Below are 18,880 nucleotides of genomic sequence, written 5' to 3'. Positions count from 1 at the left end.
TGGAAGGTCTTGTAGCCCCATAAGACCCTATTGATTTATTTTGCAATCGGATTATTACTTTGCCTTTTATGTTTAAAAATGTGAAATCCAGCTATGGAAAGAAGCATATTCCGAAGAATACATAAACTCACTCACTTTTCTCAGAGATGGCTAACCCGATTTCCACAGAATTAGTATCAAATAAGTAGCTTCCTCATAACACCCTATTGAATTTTACTGTAATCGGACTGTAACTTCGTCTGTAATGTATCGAAATGTGAAAATCACGAAACTTAATTATCTTAGAAACTACACAACCGATTTGAACAATATTGATATCAGATGAACGGGCTAGTTAAGGGTTAACTGATGAATTATGATTCAACACGTGGTTTCAAAGTTTGGCTGCCCTATACGTTACCTTCTCATTTGATTGTAATCAAACTTAAGCAACCGTTATGTTTTAATTTGTAAAACAACGAAAGTCTATTTTCTCAAGTATTGCACGTGTTAGCGGAGAAACCGTCGAACTAGCCACCCTGGTTAATAATGATCCCGAAAGGCGCTTGACAACCGTCAAAGCGGCGCCTCAAATGACAACAATCTGCGGCGGAAGTGTTTAAACTGTCAGGTGATCGGTCTTTCTTTTTAAGTCCAGAGGCAATAGCAGCAAGACGTGTTTCTAATAAAAGTGAATGTATCTAAAAGTAAAATATAAATTAGTAGTGTTTTATGTCAGTGAGGTTGAATAGGAGTTATTAAGTGAGAGGTATTTGATATTTGTAGCTTAAATTAGAAATAATAAAAATATTTCCTACTTCAGCTTAACCTAAAACACGTGGCACACTTTAAAACGTGCCCAGCAGCCAAAAGACAGATTTAGGAGGAACACTGAATGTAAGCTATAAGAGAATAACTAAATGTATAATACTAATTACAATAATTTATAGATTTGAAGCATCACACTCAGATAATAAAAGCTGTCAAAATCAGTTTCTTACAATTATTTGGCTGCATCGACAATCTTCAAATATTTAGTCTGTGAAAAGACTGAGATGGCGGCTAGCAGAAATAGTGAACCGGGACTGGAAGAGGAGTACAACTGCGCGACATGTCAACGCCCGGACAACGCAGAAGACATGGTGCAGTGTGACCAGTGCGACAATTGGTTACACTATACATGCGCCGAAGTGAACGACAGCATCCAGAATCAGCCGTGGGCGTGCACCCAATGTGCCGATATACTACACGTCGATGGTGACGGCGTTTCAGTGCGGAGTGAACACAGCGGCTCGAGTTCGGCGTCAAGATTGTCCGCTAATTTGAACCAGTTGGTTGAGCGGCAGCGAATAGAGCGGGAACAACTTGAGCGCGAACATAAGCTCTTGAATGCTAGGACAGTAGAAAATCTCAGTCTTCCTGGTCAAAGCTTTAATATGGAAGAAGCAGTAAAACAGTATACGCACTTACAGGGCATTCCAATTCGTAGTTATCAGAACGCCAGAGCCAGAATCCTGATTGGAATTGATAATTTGCGACTGGCATTACCGTCGAAAATTAGAGAGAGAAACGGAAGCGGCCCAGTGGCCGTAAAAACTAGACTTGGCTGGTGCATTTACGGACCGCGAGGATGCAGCAAAGATGAGTCGTATAGTTTTCACGTATGCAAATGCACTCGTGACGAAGATCTGCACGAAACAATTAAACAGTTTTTTGCTATCGAGTCGATCGGTGCGGGCCCAGAAGACATACCACTGTCAAAAGAGGATCAACGAGCTTTGAATATTTTGGAGGCAACCACCCGGCGGGTCGCAAATCGTTTCGAGACGGGCCTGTTGTGGAGGAATGATCAGGTAGAATTTCCAAATAGCTACCTACCCAATGGCATTGCGTCGCCTAGAATGCCTCGAACGCCGAATGGATCGCGACCCAACGTTAAAGGAGAATCTTCACCGACAAATACGAGAATACGAAACTAAGAGTTATGCGCATAGAGCCGCAAAAGGAGAACTGGAAGCAGCAGATCCAAGAAGAGTATGGTACCTGCCGATCGGAGTTGTTATTAATCCTAAGAAACCGGGGAAGGTGCGCGTTATTTGGGACGCAGCCGCCAAGGTTGATGACATATCCCTTAACAGCGCACTGATTAAAGGCCCGGATCAGCTGGCATCTCTTCCAGCCGTTTTATTTCATTTTCGCAAATACGCAGTTGCCATAACATAGGAAATCCAAGAGATGTTCCACCAAATTCGAATCAAAGAAGAGGACAAACATTCCCAGCGCTTTTTGTGGCGCTTCAATCCATCGGAGAAGCCAGGCATTTATGTAATGGATGTGGCAACCTTTGGTAGCACCTGCTCACCATCCTCGGCACAGTTCTTTAAGAACAAAAATGCAGAAGAACATTCTGAGTTCTACCCGGAAACATCAAAAGCGATCATCAGCGACCATTACATCGACGACTACTTGGCCAGTTTTGGTTCCGAAGAAGAAGCAACGAATGTGACGAGCGAAGTCCGCTACGTTCATGGCAATGGAGGTTTCAAGCTACATAACTGGCGTTCCAATAGTAGCGCAGTGCTCAAACATTTAGAAGAGGTGCAACATGGACCAGATAAGTGGCTCAGTTTGGGTGACGGTGTGAAAAACGAAAGGGTGCTCGGAATGCTTTGGAGTCCATCAACTGACGAGCTGAGTTTCTGCACTCAGATGACGGAGGAAGTGCAACGGCTGGTTCAGACAGCCTCACGACCGACAAAAAGACAAATCCTGCGATGTGTTATGACTCTGTTCGACCCGCTAGGTCTGCTTTCGCCATTTATCATCCATGGGAAGACTCTGATTCAAGACTTGTGGCGAGAAGGTGCTGAGTGCGACGAGCAAGTCGGCGACGAGATGTACGGAAAATGGCAACGGTGGATACACATGATTGAGTACATTGCAAACATCAAAATTCCAAGATGCTACTTCCCTTGTACCACTCGAAAAACCTACCACGGCTCTGAAATTCACGTTTTTGTCGACGCGAGCGAGGCAGCATATTCTTGTGCTGTGTACTTACGAACGAACAACCAAGCCGGCAAACCTCAGGTTTGTCTGATAGCTGCCAAAGCGAAAGTCACCTTGCTCAAGCCATGGTCAATTCCAAGGCTGGAACATGCATGCATGCGTTCTGGGCGTGCGATGGTCAAAATTTGTCCGAGAGAACCATGTTGTCCCGGTTTCTAGAATGGTATTTTGGGGTGATCTTGGATAAGAGCTGATCCTCGTAACTATCGACAGTTTGTCTCCTGCAGAGTAGGAGAAATTCTAGAACACACATCAGCCAGCGACTGGCGGTGGGTACCATCGCAGCTTAATCCAGCAGATGAAGCGACGAAATGGGGTAGTGGACCGTACTTCGATCGCGAAAGCAAATGGTTTAAAGGACCAAACTTTTTGCTAGAACAAGAAACTGAGTGGCCACGTCCCAGAGAACAGGTAACCGCTACAACTGAGGAAATGCGTGCATCGATCTTGTATCATTGTTCATACGAACCGTTTATAAGATTTCATCGTTTTTCTTCCTGGAACCGATTACTGCGTGCAGCAGCATATGCTCTTCGATTTGTACATAATGTGTACAAAAACCGAACGAAACTTTCTGGACAACTGTAGCAGTTTGAACTACAAGCAGCCGAAAAGGTGATATTCAAACTCGTTCAGCGTGAGTTCTACCCAGACAAAGTTGCAGCATTATCCAACAAATCGCCAAATGAAACTGGACAAGAAGCAATCGGTAAACACAGCCACATTTACCCACTGATGCCGATTTTGGATAACGACGGTTTGTTGCGTGAAAAGGGACGAATTGGATCGACTGATGTACCATATACTGTGCGTCATCCCGTGATCTTGCCGAGAAAACATCGAGTTACGGAACTCCTGATTCACAAATACCATTGCTATTATCAGCAAGGCAACAACGAAACGGTTGTCAACGAGATGCGCCAGCTCTACAGTACTCTGAGACTTCGCGTAGCGGTGAAGAAAATTAGCCGTGATTGCCAGCATTGTAAAATTCGCCGAGCCCGACCTAGAGTTCCACCGATAACACCATTGCCACCAGCGCGTTTAGCACACAACGAGCGCGCATTCACCTACACAGGAGTGAACTACTTCGGGCCGCTGCAGGTGAAACTGGGGAGATCGAAAGTCAAACGGTGGGTAGCATTATTCACCTGCCTGACGGTACGAGCTGTTCACCTCGAAATCGCCTACACTCTGTCTACTGAATCCTGCATATCCTGTATCCGTAGATTCGTTAGTCGCAGAGCCCCGCCAGTGGAGTTTTTTAGCGATAATGCAACGAATTTCCAGGGGGCAGATCGAGTACTTAAGCACCAGATAAGCCAGGGACTGAGCGCAACGTTCACAAACACGAACACCAAATGGAATTTCATACCACCGGGAGCGCCTCATATGGGTGGAGCGTGGGAACGGTTGGTGCAATCCGTTAAAGCGGCCATGGCTGAAGCATATACCGAGGGAACACTCGATGACGAGGGGTTGCAGACACTGGTCGTGGAGGCTGAAAGCATAGTTAATTCAAGGCCTCTGACGTATTTACCTTTGAAGTCGACAAATTCTGGGAAAATCTTGGGACTTCATTCAGCAGCAATTGAAAGTATTTTGGGGACGTTGGTTGCTTGAATATCTTCCGGTGATTCGACGACAGCCAAAATGGTTACACGAAACTAGGGCTCTGGAACGCGGAGACCTGGTGATGGTCGCTGAACCGATGAAACGCAATGGATGGGAACGAGGACGAATCATTCGATTGATCCAGGCACCGGACGGTCGAATTAGACGAGCCGTCGTCATGATCGGCGGAAAGGGCGTGATACGACCGGTATCGCGGTTGGCATTGCTCGACGTGCGAAAGAGTCGTGAAGATCCGGAGCGCTCCGGACTACACCCGGAGGAGTCTGTTAGCGGCGAAACCGTCGAACTAGCCACCCTGGTTAATAATGATCTCGAAGGGCGCTTGACAACCGTCAAAGCGGCGCCTCAAATGACAACGATCTGCGGCGGAAGTGTTTAAACTGTCAGGTGATCGGTCTTTCTTTTTAAGTCCAGAGGCGATAGCAGCAAGACGTGTTTCTAATAAAAGTGAAAGTATCTAAAAGTAAAATATAAATTAGTAGTGTTTTATTAATGTCAGTGAGGTTGAATAGGAATTATTAAGTGAGAGGTATTTGATATTTGTAGCTTAAATTAGAAATAATAAGAATATTCCCTACTTCAGCTTAACCTAAAACACGAGGCACACTTTAAAACAAGCCCAGCAGCCAAAAGACAGAGTTAGGAGGAGCACTGAATGTAAGCTAAAAGAGAATAACTAAATGTATAATACTAATTACAATAATTTATAGATTTGAAGCATCATAAAGACTGGAACGCGCAAAAATTGGTCGACTTCAAATTGGTGTATTTTGGTTGAAAATGCATCAAAAAAACCTTGAAATGTTGCATTTGTAAGTTGAGTGTATATACAACGGTTGCCAAAATGAGTTTTCACCTGTTGCTCTCCAGTTTTCAAAATGGCGTCCAAGCAAGAGAAACAGCGTGTCAAAATTTTGCTCGCGCAGCAAGAGAATCCAACGTACTCGCACGCCAAGTTGGCTGAATTGCTGGATGTGGACAATTCGACCGTAACATATGTTTTGAAAGTGTTCGAGGAGCGTCTGTCGACCGCCAGGAAGCCTCGAAGCGGCGGCAATCGTAATTCGGATATGGCAGCGACGATAAAGAAGATGGCTGCGAAATATAAGCGGAATCCTAACCTCTCCATCAGATACGTCACTGGCAAGCTCATTTTCTCCTAGAATAATGTGCAGCGGGCCAAGAAACGAGCCGGGTTGTCGACGTTTAAGACGCGGAAGGTGACGAACCCAGATTTTGAACAAAACACCTAGGCAAAGCGGTGGTCCGGAAAACTGTAATCTGCTTCCAAAGTTCGACTGTGGGTGACGAAACTTATGTGAAGGTTAATTTCAAGCAGCTTCCGGGACAGGAATTTTATACCGTACCAGTTAAAGGGAAGGTGGCCTAAATTTTCAAAACCATCAAACTATCGAAGTTCCCGAAAAAATACCTCGTCTGACAGGCCATATACACGTGTGGTCTAAAAAGAGGCATTTCCATCACTACGAAACCATCAAACAAGAGATCTATGTCCAGGAGTGCCTGGAGAACCGGCTGCTACCATCCCTAGAGCAAAATGACAGACCTATGCTGTTCTGGTCGGACTTGGCAACCTACTACTATGGAAAAAAAGGCGATCGAGTGGTATGATACGAACAACGTGGTTGTGGTACCCAAAAACCACAATCCTCTTAATAGCCCAGAATTCCGCCCTATCGAACAGTATTGAGACTTGGTCAAACGGAATATCAAAAAACTAATAAATCCATCGAAAACGAGCAGCAGAATAAATCTAGCTTGCGTTCGGCGACGAATATGGTCGATAAGACCACTGTACAAAATTTAATGAAAGAGATTAAGGGGAAGGCACGGCAGTTTGGATTTGGCAAACCAAAATAATAAACGAACATTTTTTCCTTTAAATATATGAGTTGAACTACCAAAAAAAAAAATAAAAAGATTTTTGTATTATGAATTTTGACTGAAAGAAACGATTTTTTTGTTGACCAATTTTTGCGCGTTCCAGTCTTTACTCAGATAATAAAAGCTGTCAAAATCAGTTTCTTACAATTATTTGGCTGCATCGACAGCACGACTTATTTGAACATAACTAGTGTCATACAAACGAGTCTTTTCTCAAACTTACAAATAACAACTTCATAACAATTTGATATGCTGTTCAAAAGTTTTGGAAAGAAAAGAAATTCAAAGACTATTCAAAACTATACCTGCTTCGATCGATATATGTGGTCTCAACATAATTTAAATGTGGTCTCGTACTATCTGAACATTTCGCTCGTGATTAAATTGTTCGAAATTGAGAGTCATGTCTTTTATTTCGCTATTTCTTAAGCACTAACATTACGTCAAATTTCATATATTATACTTCAATTACAACATCAATATTTTAAAACCCAAAGAGTGAATATACCTTTATTGGATTTAAGCATTCATGTAAATCTATTTTTATAAATAATAAGTTTGAATGAGAAAGGCTGAGTCTGACCGCTAGGTGGATTAATTTAGGTTTTTTGGTTCCATCGACCGCTCCTTGTTGCGATCGACGGGCGTGACGATTTGTGGATGCTCCATTTTGCACGGGACTCCTAGATGCCACCTATTCGTATTGCTGGAAGGGTTGCCACTGGGGCTCCTTGTTGCCTCCAACTATCCTCGCCAACGTTCGAAACCGGAATGAGTATGAAAGCTCAATCGCTGTCGTATTTATAGCTGGTAGGGTTCCTTGTTGCCACTAGTACGTATTGCTGATGGGGCTCCTTGTTGCCACCAACTGTCCTTGCCGACGTTTGAAACCGGAATGATTATGATAGCTTCTTTCAAAATCAAAGTATATTTATTCATATTTTATATGGTTAGATATGGTTTACATAATAATTGTTTAGCCTTTTAAGGCTCTGCATATTTGTTTTGAGGTATGCTGGTTACTTAATTTTATAGATTTCCATTATTTATGTAGAATTTTACAGTTCATCCTTTATAGGACTAGTTTTTATTTAAAAAATAAACTTTTATAACCTACTTAACTACGAATAACTAACTTAAAATTAACTTAAAACTAAGGTACCAGCTCACGAATGATCTGGTGAGGTGACCTGGCGCAGGACTCTCTGAACCTAGTCAACGATGTTGTTCTCCGCTCCTCCAGCCCCTGAAGACCAGCCAGGCGATGGATCTCATAGTTTCGTGTCCTCGGAGGGGTGTTTAGAATCATACGTAATATTTTATTCTGAACAATCTGAAGTTTAAGATGGTGGGTTTTAGCGCAGACTTCCCAGACAGGTAAAGCGTACTCTATGACCGGTCAAATTATTTGCTTGTGAACGGTGAGCTTGTTGGTGAGGGAAAGGGTGGATTTCCTATTAATGAGAGGATAGAGGGATTTGGTCAGTATGTTGCACTTGGTAACTGTTTTCTCTACGTGTGAACGAAATAGAAGCTTTTGGTCCAAGGAGAGACCAAGATAGACAACCTCACTCGACCATTCGATGGGAGTGTTATTGAGATGGATTCTCACATGGGCAGGCGGAACAAGTCGAGTTGATTTTGAATGCGGGAATATAATAACCTGGGTCTTAGCTGCATTGATGCAGATCTTCCGGCTGTTGAAATAGTCAGACAGAACATCCAGGCCCTCCTGTAATCTACGCGTCAAGGCCCTAATCACTCGACCTTTGTAGATAATGGCAGTATCGTCTGCAAACATAGACAGGATGCCACCACCTGGAAGGGGAGGAGCATCTTAGGTAAATATTTTGAACAGGATGGGACCAAGAAGGCTACCCTATGGAACCCCCAGCATCTACGTTAAACGTATCAGAGGGAATGCTGTAGAGGAAAACCTGGAATGATCTGTTTGACAGATAATTTTTGAGGATCTTTACGAAGAAGATCAGGAAGTTGAATCGTTCTGGGAAGAAAATGTTATTCTGGTTTACGAATTCCAGTAAGCGACTAAGAATCAACTTTTCGAACAACTTCGAGATGCACGATAATAGGCTGATGGGACGATAGTTTTTAGCGTTGGTAGGGTCCTTACCGGGTTTGTAGATGGCGCTCACTTTAGCTAACTTCTAGCTAGACGGAAAATAGCTGCCTTGTCCACACATCGCTGGAACCGCGCCCAATCGACTCGATGGTAGTTACGCCGAGAGACATGGAATTGGTTAGCAGAGCTGAGATTCAAGAAAAAAAAATATAAAAAGGGGAGGCTAGTGTCGTGATTTTCGGTGATTTGTTTATCCTTTAATGTTTTCGTTTTATATTTTCTAGATGCTGACAGGCCGTTACTAGCCCATGTGCATGGGGTAATCTTTTTCTGTCTCCTTTTTTTGGTTCCATCGACCGCTCCTTGTTGCGATCGACGGGCGTGACGATTTGTGGATGCTCCATTTTGCACGGGACTCCTAGATGCCACCTATTCGTATTGCTGGAAGGGTTGCCACTGGGGCTCCTTGTTGCCTTCAACTGTCCTCGCCAACGTTCGAAACCGGAATGAGTATGAAAGCTCAATCGCTGTCGTATTTATAGCTGGTAGGGCTCCTTGTTGCCACTAGTTCGTATTGCTGATGGGGCTCCTTGTTGCCACCAACTGTCCTTGAACGACGTTTGAAACCGGAATGAATGCACAGCTCAATCGATGTCGTATTTATATCAGAGAATTTATATTTGCAACCATTTGCTCTTTCTTCTGATGTTCGTGTTAGGGAAATAACTCTTCAATATAAAAGTAGGTGTTCGAATATCAATTTTATTTGGGGCATCGTCTTTATTACTACAGCTAGATCAGTTAATATTCTGTAATTGAATTTAGTAAACTGATCGGACACTCCAGATATTTGAAAATGAAAAACTATTAAAAACCAAATCCACGTAAAACGCGATGATTTCGAAATCCGCGTACTTCTCCACATGGCTCATACCGGTGCTATTCGCAGTCACGGCTTGTTCTTTTTTCAAGACATTCTACCAGCAGGGCTTTTAATTGTCTGCAAAATGAGATTACGCTAACGTTTTCAAAAAGTTTTACCTTAGGAACATGAAATTAGTCTAGGTTCTCGGCTGTGATACACACTAAAGTCGCTTTTTATGCGGGGGATACGTACCGCGTAAAAAACCGCGCAAATTCCGGAGTCCGCGTAAAAAAAAACCTCGTAAGTTCCGGAATCCGCGTAAAAAAATCGCGTAAATTCCTGAATCCGCGTAAAACAGCCAGCGTTAATTCTGCATCCCGAGTGGAGGGAAACCGAAATCCGCGCAAAAAAATACCGCGTGAATTCCGGAATCCGCGTAAAAAAACCGCGTAAATTCCGGAATCCGCGTAAAAAAACGCGTAAATTCCGGAATCCGCGTAAAAAAGCCGCGTAAAAAAGCCACGTAAAAAGCGACCTTAGTGTACTCCATTTTCCAGTTTTCCGCCAAGTATTGAACGCAGGATTCTGCGTTCAAAAACTTCAATTGCTTGCCGGTCGGCCTTCTCAATCGACATAGCGTACCGTAGAGTACCGCCGGAAAACTCAGTCTCCTGTACCGCGACGCGAGACAGGACAGAACACTTCATGTGTTGTTCATGTGTTCTGTCCTGTCTCGCGTCGCGGTATGTGATTGTTCTTACGTTGGCACAAGAAAATTAATATAGTGATAAGTCAGTTTCCTGTATAGCGTAAATTTCAACTGGCTACGTAAACCGTAAAAGGTCTTGTTTGCGGCTGCCATCCGTCTCTTCACTTCGTTGACAAACGTCACGTCAGGTACACAATTTCGTCGACTAATTCATAGATATTTAGATAAATTGTGCCTATTATTACGCCTCATGTACAGACATGACGCGAGCAATTGCAACAAGAAATCATGTGACCGTACCATACGATTCAGTGTTTTATTGTAATGTAAATAATAACATGACTTATAATAATGTTCATGCCGGTACTTATGCTGGCTGTCCAGAGGAAATAGTGCGTGAGTTTTCATAGCAAAAATATATCCTATGACTGAATAACTCTTCATTAAAGTCAATCTGTATTAAAATAACTATGATGAATATTTGGCGAAATAGGAGTTATACATCATGGTGCCTTGCGTCAGAGTTAACAAACCGCGTTAATAAGTGCTAAAATACAATCCGTATCAATCCACGAAACTTTCCCTCCATTTATCCGTATATCCCCCGCACGAAAACCATCACACCATTTACCGAAATCACACTTCCGACGAATAAATTAGATTATCGGTCCAGTCATGAGTTTGTTATATAAAATTGTACATGGCGATAAGTGCCGGTACGCTACCATATGGGTTGCCGCGTAAATTGCTAAATCAGACCAGATGCTGTTGGTGGACACACCTCTCACTCTTTGTTATCAGCTGAGCATGCAGGACGCGGGCTTCGATCACGCCGCATCGGCTCAGCAGGTTGGCGAGGATTCGCGTGCCGGCATAAGTCATGTATACTAGACAATCGCTAGCAGTGCGAAGACTTATAATTCTGTCGTTTTGTCAGCAGGAAACTGAAAGTAACAAGCTCTTTGCATAGAGCTAACTAATGACCTTCATTGGCCTATGCAACAGGCTCCGTTCAATGAATTGAATATGAATGGCATTATTGTCACGAGCAGCGTGGGATAAGATCGTTAACAAGATTCGAAAAGTTGGCCGGAAGTGGTTTGAAGGACGGAATGGGTAAAAATAAACAATATATGTATGAAGGTTATGTTGCAGGTATTAATAGGGGGCAAAGGTATTGAAAAATACCATATTAAAAAGAGGCATCGTGATATTTTGAAGTAGAATACTTCTCTCAGGAAGTTCGGCTACATAGGGATGTGAAATGAAAATCTAAAACCGAAAAAAGTGAAAAATATGTCCAATTTCAAATGCTAATAAATCGGTTAGTATTCGATGGATTTCCTTCGTACTTGCAGCAATAGATTGGAAAATCTTCTAAGATTCTTCCCAAAATAAGATAATTGTAATTTTATTATTCACACTATTGTACTATTGAAAATAGTCAAGCCTTGCCAAAACGAAAAATTCGACCTCTGATTGGTCGTTATATGCTTGCTTCCCAAGCACGGTCGACAGGATCATATACCTTGCAATTGAAATCATGCTATTTGGCCTATATAAGAGCTTGTTTCAGCCGGAGCCGCTCATAATAGTTCTAGACAACGACAACAGCAGTCGTCCTTCCTTAGCAGCAGCGCTAGCCCTGTGGTTGGTCACCACGTCTCAGGAGCAGCGCGGTTTTTCTCAGCGTGTGTCGCCAGACAGCCATTATTCCCCCCGTGTTGGGGCAGCATGATGATTGCCATCAGGAAATCCAATTTCGGAACTCAAAATGCCTTTTTTAAGGCAAATAAACAAGTCATTGAAAATTAATAATTTTTGTCAACGCAAGCAAGCATTCTGTGTTGCATCCTAGCAATTCAAATTTGTCGCACCCGTCTAATTTACTGAATGTGAAATAGCTTCCACAGTGCATGTTGTCCGTGTATCTTAATTCCCCCAATGTTAGGGCAGCTCAAAGGTTGTAATTAGCAACCGATTTTGAACCGCAACATGCTTTTTTCAAGGCAAATAAAGAAAAATTGAAGGTTAATAATTTTCTGGCATCAACACAAGCAGACATTCTGTGCGGGATGCAATCAAATTCTGTTGTAGTTGTCTAATTTTCACTTTATTTAGTAAACCCCCCACTGTAGGGGCAGCGCAAAGGCTGCGATCAGCATAACCGACATTGAATAATTAACTGCCCTATTAGTACGCATTCACAAAAGCAGTTAGTTCGACTATGCAGAGCTAATATGAAGTCGATTCAATCAATCAGCATAAACAGAATTTCGTCGTCTCCCAGCTGCCAAGTTGCAACATGATGCAACACGCAAAAGCGAGCAAACGAAATCGCTTGATGTTACAAACCGCAATGAGATACGGGTTAAAACCGTTGCGTGTGTGAGAGCACCATCGGTGTTTATTCGCTGGATACACTATCTACTGTCTACTGAACGCAATAATCTGCTTACATGCGACACGGGGACGGGAACATTTTCTTCAACCAAGCTGCACAACACGACACAAAACATGTTATTTTGTTGCTTCGATGAGAGTGCTATCGGTCCGGCTCGACAAGAAATCATTTTTGTGCATCCGTGCTACGAAACTGAGGAAAAACTTTAGAAACTGAAAAAAGAGGTGGAGCTTATCAAATGATCGCTCTGAACCAGAATGAAGTCACACATATTTTTCAAGTTATATCATTCCACCACGTACGTAAAATAATTCATTCCTATTTTCATCCCTATATAAGAGCCTGTTTTAGTCGAAGCCGCTCATAATAGTTCTGAACAGCGACGACAGCAGTCCTCCCTTAGCAGCAGCGGGAGCGAGCAGTGGGTACCATCGATAGCGGATAGCGGCCACAACTGTGGCATGGCTGCGGATAAGCGTAGCAGTTTCACTAAAATACTGTTTCAGTGTGGTAGCGGGAAGCATCAGCAGCAGGCTTGCATGAAATGAATACATCAGCCAGTAACTTTCTCTAATGCCTATGCCATAGTAGGCGCGAAAAGCGGCGCGAACCGATTCGCTCGGCCGTAGGTTAATGTACAGCTCTACTGATGGCTGTACATTAACCTACAGCCGAGCGAATCGATTCGCGTCTATTATGGCAGAGGCCTAATGGGAAAGTTGTATCATTTTGTTCAGAAGAATATTATTGTCGGTAATATTACAGAGATGCGATTGCGTAAATCCGATTTTGAATTGAACAATTGTTCTTTTGAGAACAAATAAAACACTTATTTGAAGAGTTAATAGCTTTTGGTACCAATAGCAGTATAGTGACAGCCTCAGCGGTAGATGCAGATGCAGCCGGTACTTCCCTGAGGCCGACGTAAAGGTAAATGGGAGCAGCACGGCGAAACAGTTCGGGTTATGCTTAGACGCGCGTCATTTTTCGTTGTTGATATTCCCCACATGAAACGACGCGCTTTCGTATGATAGCGGTGGTATTAGCGGTAGATGCATTTGCCAACACTTCCTCCAGTAAAGCCGTGTCTAGTTTTCAATGTGAAAACACCTTTCTCATTGTGTTGACCGTGCGCCTTAGTCCTCACTATCAAGGTAACACAGAGATGTAAGATAAACACTACATCCTATAATAAATAGAACAATTGTCCTTATAAGGACAACAAATGAATTAATGAAGATTTAATTTTGAATTAGAATACTTCTCTCAGGAAGTTCGGCTACATAGGGATGTGAAATGAAAATCTAAAACTGAAAAAAGTGAGAAAAATTTCAAATGCTAATAAATCGGTTAGTTTTCGATGGATTTCCTTCGTTCATGCAGCAATCGATTAGAAAATCTTCTAAGATTCCTACCAAATGCATGAAATTTCAATTTTATCATTCGAACTATTGTACTATTGAAAAGTCTTAAGCCTTGTCAAAACACAAAATTCGACCTCTGATTGGTCGTTATACCGCGCTTTCCCAAGCACGGTCGGCAGAGTTATGGACCTAGTAAATTGGGAATGCATCATTTGGCCTATATAAGAGCTTCATCAGATAATAAACAAACATTTCATCGGATATTAAATTGAACAACTGAAATTTAAAGAACACAAACGATTATTTGAAGAGTTAATATTTTCTCGTTTTGCGCTATAATCCAAAGTTAATTATCTTCATCTACATGCATACTCTGATTATTATTACGTGTTTGCGTCGCTTAGTGTTTGGTTACGATCATGCAGAACGCAAATAACGGCGCGATGCGATTCGGCAAGACGAAATCTGTTGAAATGTATAGCTCTACTTCGCCTTAAAAAGAGCTGTACATTTCACCACGCTAAGACGAATCGCATCGCGCCGGCATTCGCGTTCTGCATAACCGTAGCCTTTGTTCCGTTCCCGTTTAATGATGTCGTCTTAAATGTGCATATTACAATGCGGCAGCACTTCAACTTCTCATTTGCACAAAATTTGAAAATATCCAATGAACTTCATTCAAAATATCAGACAAAAAGAAATTATAATACTGCTAATGAACGGTCAGCGTTTATTTACTATAAAGAATGACTGACACGCAAGCAGCCGGGTTATCTTTCTTGTAAAAGTATTCTACTTCAACCTTGCGGTCGTGGCTTTGCATACAACCTTCTTGTGATTTTTTAAGTATTTTTCTCCTGCTTACACGAAATGGTGTACATTGTTCTGAAAACCAACTGATTTATTTTCGCTTCCGGTAGGATATTTCAATAACTGAAATGTTTGTATATGCAATATTTAGAAGAGGCCTAATGGTCATAGTTTGTAAAGACAAATTATCTTACGGGTACGACAACCTAATAACAAAACAAGTACAATAATGAGAACATCTTTTGACCTAAATTAACAAGTTGTTAACACTATCTTAAAACCAACGTTTGATTATTAACAGTTTGACAACATGTACAATGTTTATCAACGGAAGACCTCAGCTTGCAACAAAGAAAAAAATAGGAGTTTATCTTGAAAAATCACTCTCACTTGTTTGTTGATAAGAAGATACAATGGCTTCGTAATGTTGATTTTTGATTGGTTTATCATCAGCCGAGGTAGACTTCATTTCGTCGCTTTGTCTCTACGCGGCGTAATCGAATGGAAATTGCCAACAATATTGTTGTCAGGTTAAAAAAAGGAATTTATACTTCACATCGCTTGAAAAATACATGATCATAAATGGATCATTTCTAATAAATGAAATCAGCCTAGTAAACATAGCCAGTCATATAAATATACAGTAGGCTACTTCAATACTCCTTATCAATGACTAATGATATCGATAATGAAATATGATCTATACGCCCTCGACGAACAGGTCCAAAGTTTTAGCAGTCCTATGCTAGCAAAAACACGTATGAGTTCAACTGCAGATTGCTCACCATGGAGGTATTTTTATCGTATCAATATTATCATCCATCAAAACGGGAACACGTTTTTTCGGTCACATCGGCAGAATATGAAGTGTTCTACGCAAAACCAATCAGAGCTCTAGATAAGTCTGGACGACGCCCTTTTTTCGCAGACCATATTGTTGACTGTAATAATGCTAACTGTATTACGTTCCGGTTGCAAGTGATGTCACTTTGTTCCAAGGGTCAATCAGATAATCTAATCTGCTCGTTTGGAAAAGACTGCAATGGCCCCATATTCAGTCATCAAAGTAGGTGTAGCTTATGAAATCTGTTGACAAATGCGCAAATTTCATTTGAGCCATACTAGCTAGAATGCGGTACTGACAAAAATTATTGGAAAATTACTCAAACCAATGTTGTTCGAACCTGTACTTATCATTTTCAGTCTTGGGTTTTGAGTGATAAATCAAAACTTGACAATGATTGAATCACAACTGGCTTAATACGTTGATTATTGTTTATCACAGCGCATTGTTGTTAAATAGATAATCGTATTACAATCCGTTCACGAGTACTAACAACTCCAAAAACCAAACCGTAACATGAGGTTATTACTCCATAAAGGTCATGTTGATTTCAGGATGCGAAAGTAGAGCGACAGACAATTCCTTAACTAATGAGAACATGTATTCAAAAGACATTTTTAAACACTTCGGCACGTACGATTGTTACTAGAGTTTGTTTGTTCGTAAGGTGAGCATGTTTCCGTGCACGTTTGCCGAGTCACCGTGTCCGAACTAACATCACAGCTAATAGTGAAGCAATTTCATTGAAATGCTGGCCAAAAATTATTTTATGCTGTAATTTTGGAATACTTGATCAGAATTTGGTTGAACCTATTTTTCTATAGAACGTGTATTTTCATGCGTTGGAAGAAATTTGGTATTTTTTGCCAAATATTATACGTGTATAATTGAAAGTTTGGCGTCGTACATAAATTACGTAACGCATGAACGGGGAGAGGGAGGATTGAGTGTGCCCTACTTATTATAACATATAGAAGAGGAGGGGAACCCTCCCAGCTGGTCTCGAGGTACGATGGTGGCCTAACAAGCCAGTCGTCGTAGGTTCGAGTCTCGACTCGGGAGAGATTGTTAGTGTCAGTAGGATCGTAGCGCTAGCCCCGTAATAGTCCTGTACACTTAACAGTTTGCTGCAAAGTCTGTATATAATATACAGAAGGTCGAGTTCCGAATCGGAATGTCGCACCCACATCCCTGTCACGAACGTCATCCCCATACATTTTGCTTGAATCCGTTTTTCTCTGGCTCTCTGGCTCGATTTTACGTCGAAAGGCTGTCAGTGCTTGCGAAACAGCCGAATAAGCTCCGTCCATGCGAGATCAACTGTTGCTGCAAGTGGTGTGTAGGAATGCAAAAAGCGAAGAACGATTGTTTTGTTTTGAACGTTCTATGGATTTTGTGCAGGACATAAATGGTCATGTTCAAACATGTTCCAACACGTTCTGGATAGCCCTACATTCAATATAGTTAGAAGCACGAACAAAATCTGTGCAGTAACACATGCGGCTCAATGAACGGAGCTTATGATCATATTTTCAACACTAGCGCCATCATCATCGGCGGCGGCTTCAGGAAACAGTTGCCATGACATCGGTCTGGTCGCACCAAGGCTTTGCTTTGCTTTTTTTTTTTTTCAATTTTTCCATTTTTGGTCGACGACTAGCGATTCACGACAGTGCCGCAGCCTCTCAGTCTCTTCTTATCACTGTAAACTATTAGAAAGATTAGAAAGATTAAATCACCCAGCAGCAGACAAAGTGTAGAAAAGTAGTTTTGTACAGCGATAGTTTCGTGCAATACTGTCATATTTTACAGTTTCAAGAAAAAAAGCATTGGAAGTCTAAACTTCTCAAATAATACGAAGTTTTCGCTCCAATGTCAATGAAATACGCTTCTCATGATTCCTTTTTCACAATATTATCAATTTATTTAAATAAATTGTAATCAGATATGACACAAGGCACATATTAGTATTTTGATTCTACTGCACTTTGGAGAAGCGTTATAAAATCGAAATAGAAAGCGTGAGAAAACCAACGTAAATTTGGCGAGTAGTGATGAAAATGAATGTTGATAAAATAGAAAAAGCACTGTTATTGATTGAGATCTGTTTTGTTCGTTTAATTAATTGGCTACACAAGAATTAATCAATAACCATTAGGTTGGCTCACAATTGTATGATGTTCGGAAACCTGGGGGCTCTCTCTTCAAATAACATCTTAGGGTGTCAGAAAAAATCTTTATTATAGCGGCAACATTGGAAAATGCTGTTTAAAGAGTGCACAAGTTTGATTTTTGAAGACAACTCTTTGGAGATTTTTTTATGCTCTCTGTGATTGGACCTTTATCTTATTACATTCAATTAGAATAAAAAAAAATTCTAGCACTTCAAATTCCAATAAAATTTTGTCTCAAAATTTCCAACGGGTTCTTCTATCTTTAACTGTAAGCCAGTTTTTTTTTCAGGCTGATCAGGGTACCAAGCATGAATCATAATTTGTTAAATTATCGAAAAAGGTAATATTTTTGACATTTCTACTGTTTAAAGATGGGGAATAACTTTACCGAAGGTAGTATAGGGCCATCTATATCCCCCATAGCGTTATTCATGATTTACTGCGATGAAAAATGCACTTTTTTAAATTTTAATGATTTATTTTTGTAATAACCTAGAATAAAAGACAAATTTATTTTTTTTTTTTTTCGTTTTTAATTTAACTGCCAAAAGTCTGGTTGAATTTTGTGCAGTCAAAATTATGAAAGCGTGGAATTATGTAGTCTTCATATAAACATAAATGATGGTTCACCAAATTCGAATATATTTTCGACAACAGAATAGGTACGGATACAGGCAGTCGTTGCACCCAAATGTAGTACGATGAAAGTTTCGTTGCAGCAGTCCAGTAGAGCGAAGAGTTTGTTGGGAAGTCCGAAAGTTCAATAGAGACAATGTTCTAGGGGAGTCAATTCTGTTGTTAATTATCTTGGCGATGAACACAGCTTGCTGAATTTTTCTTCGTCGTTCCAGTGTCTCAAGGCCGAGCATACGACAGTAACAGGATACGGTGAAAGATTTACACGTTCGATGCGTAGACTTCACTGCCTATTACTGCCTAGAGGAACACCGGAAAAATTGGTAAACCGGTATCTTGTACTCAATACGGTCAAATGCTGCTTGCGGTGTAAACAACATCATCTTGCGTCTTTTGCTCCATA

General features: G+C 41.3%; 1 protein-coding gene across 1 annotated transcript; it reads left to right on the top strand.

Annotated features, from left to right (window-relative positions):
- Positions 1–2,214: 2,214 nt before the first annotated feature.
- LOC129719785 (uncharacterized) lies at positions 2,215–5,062 on the top strand. Its single transcript, XM_055671193.1, has 4 exons — positions 2,215–3,069; positions 3,262–3,459; positions 3,637–4,560; positions 4,637–5,062. The coding sequence occupies exons 1-4, from the start codon at positions 2,215–2,217 to the stop codon at positions 5,060–5,062; spliced, it is 2,403 nt and encodes an 800-aa protein (XP_055527168.1).
- The last annotated feature ends 13,818 nt before the right edge of the window (positions 5,063–18,880 follow it).

This window comes from Wyeomyia smithii, chromosome 2, assembly GCF_029784165.1.
Source record: "Wyeomyia smithii strain HCP4-BCI-WySm-NY-G18 chromosome 2, ASM2978416v1, whole genome shotgun sequence".
Classification (NCBI taxonomy): Eukaryota; Metazoa; Arthropoda; class Insecta; order Diptera; family Culicidae; genus Wyeomyia; species Wyeomyia smithii.
The sequence above is the reverse complement of the archived record's forward strand: the minus strand, read 5'-3'. Positions and strand labels throughout refer to the sequence as shown.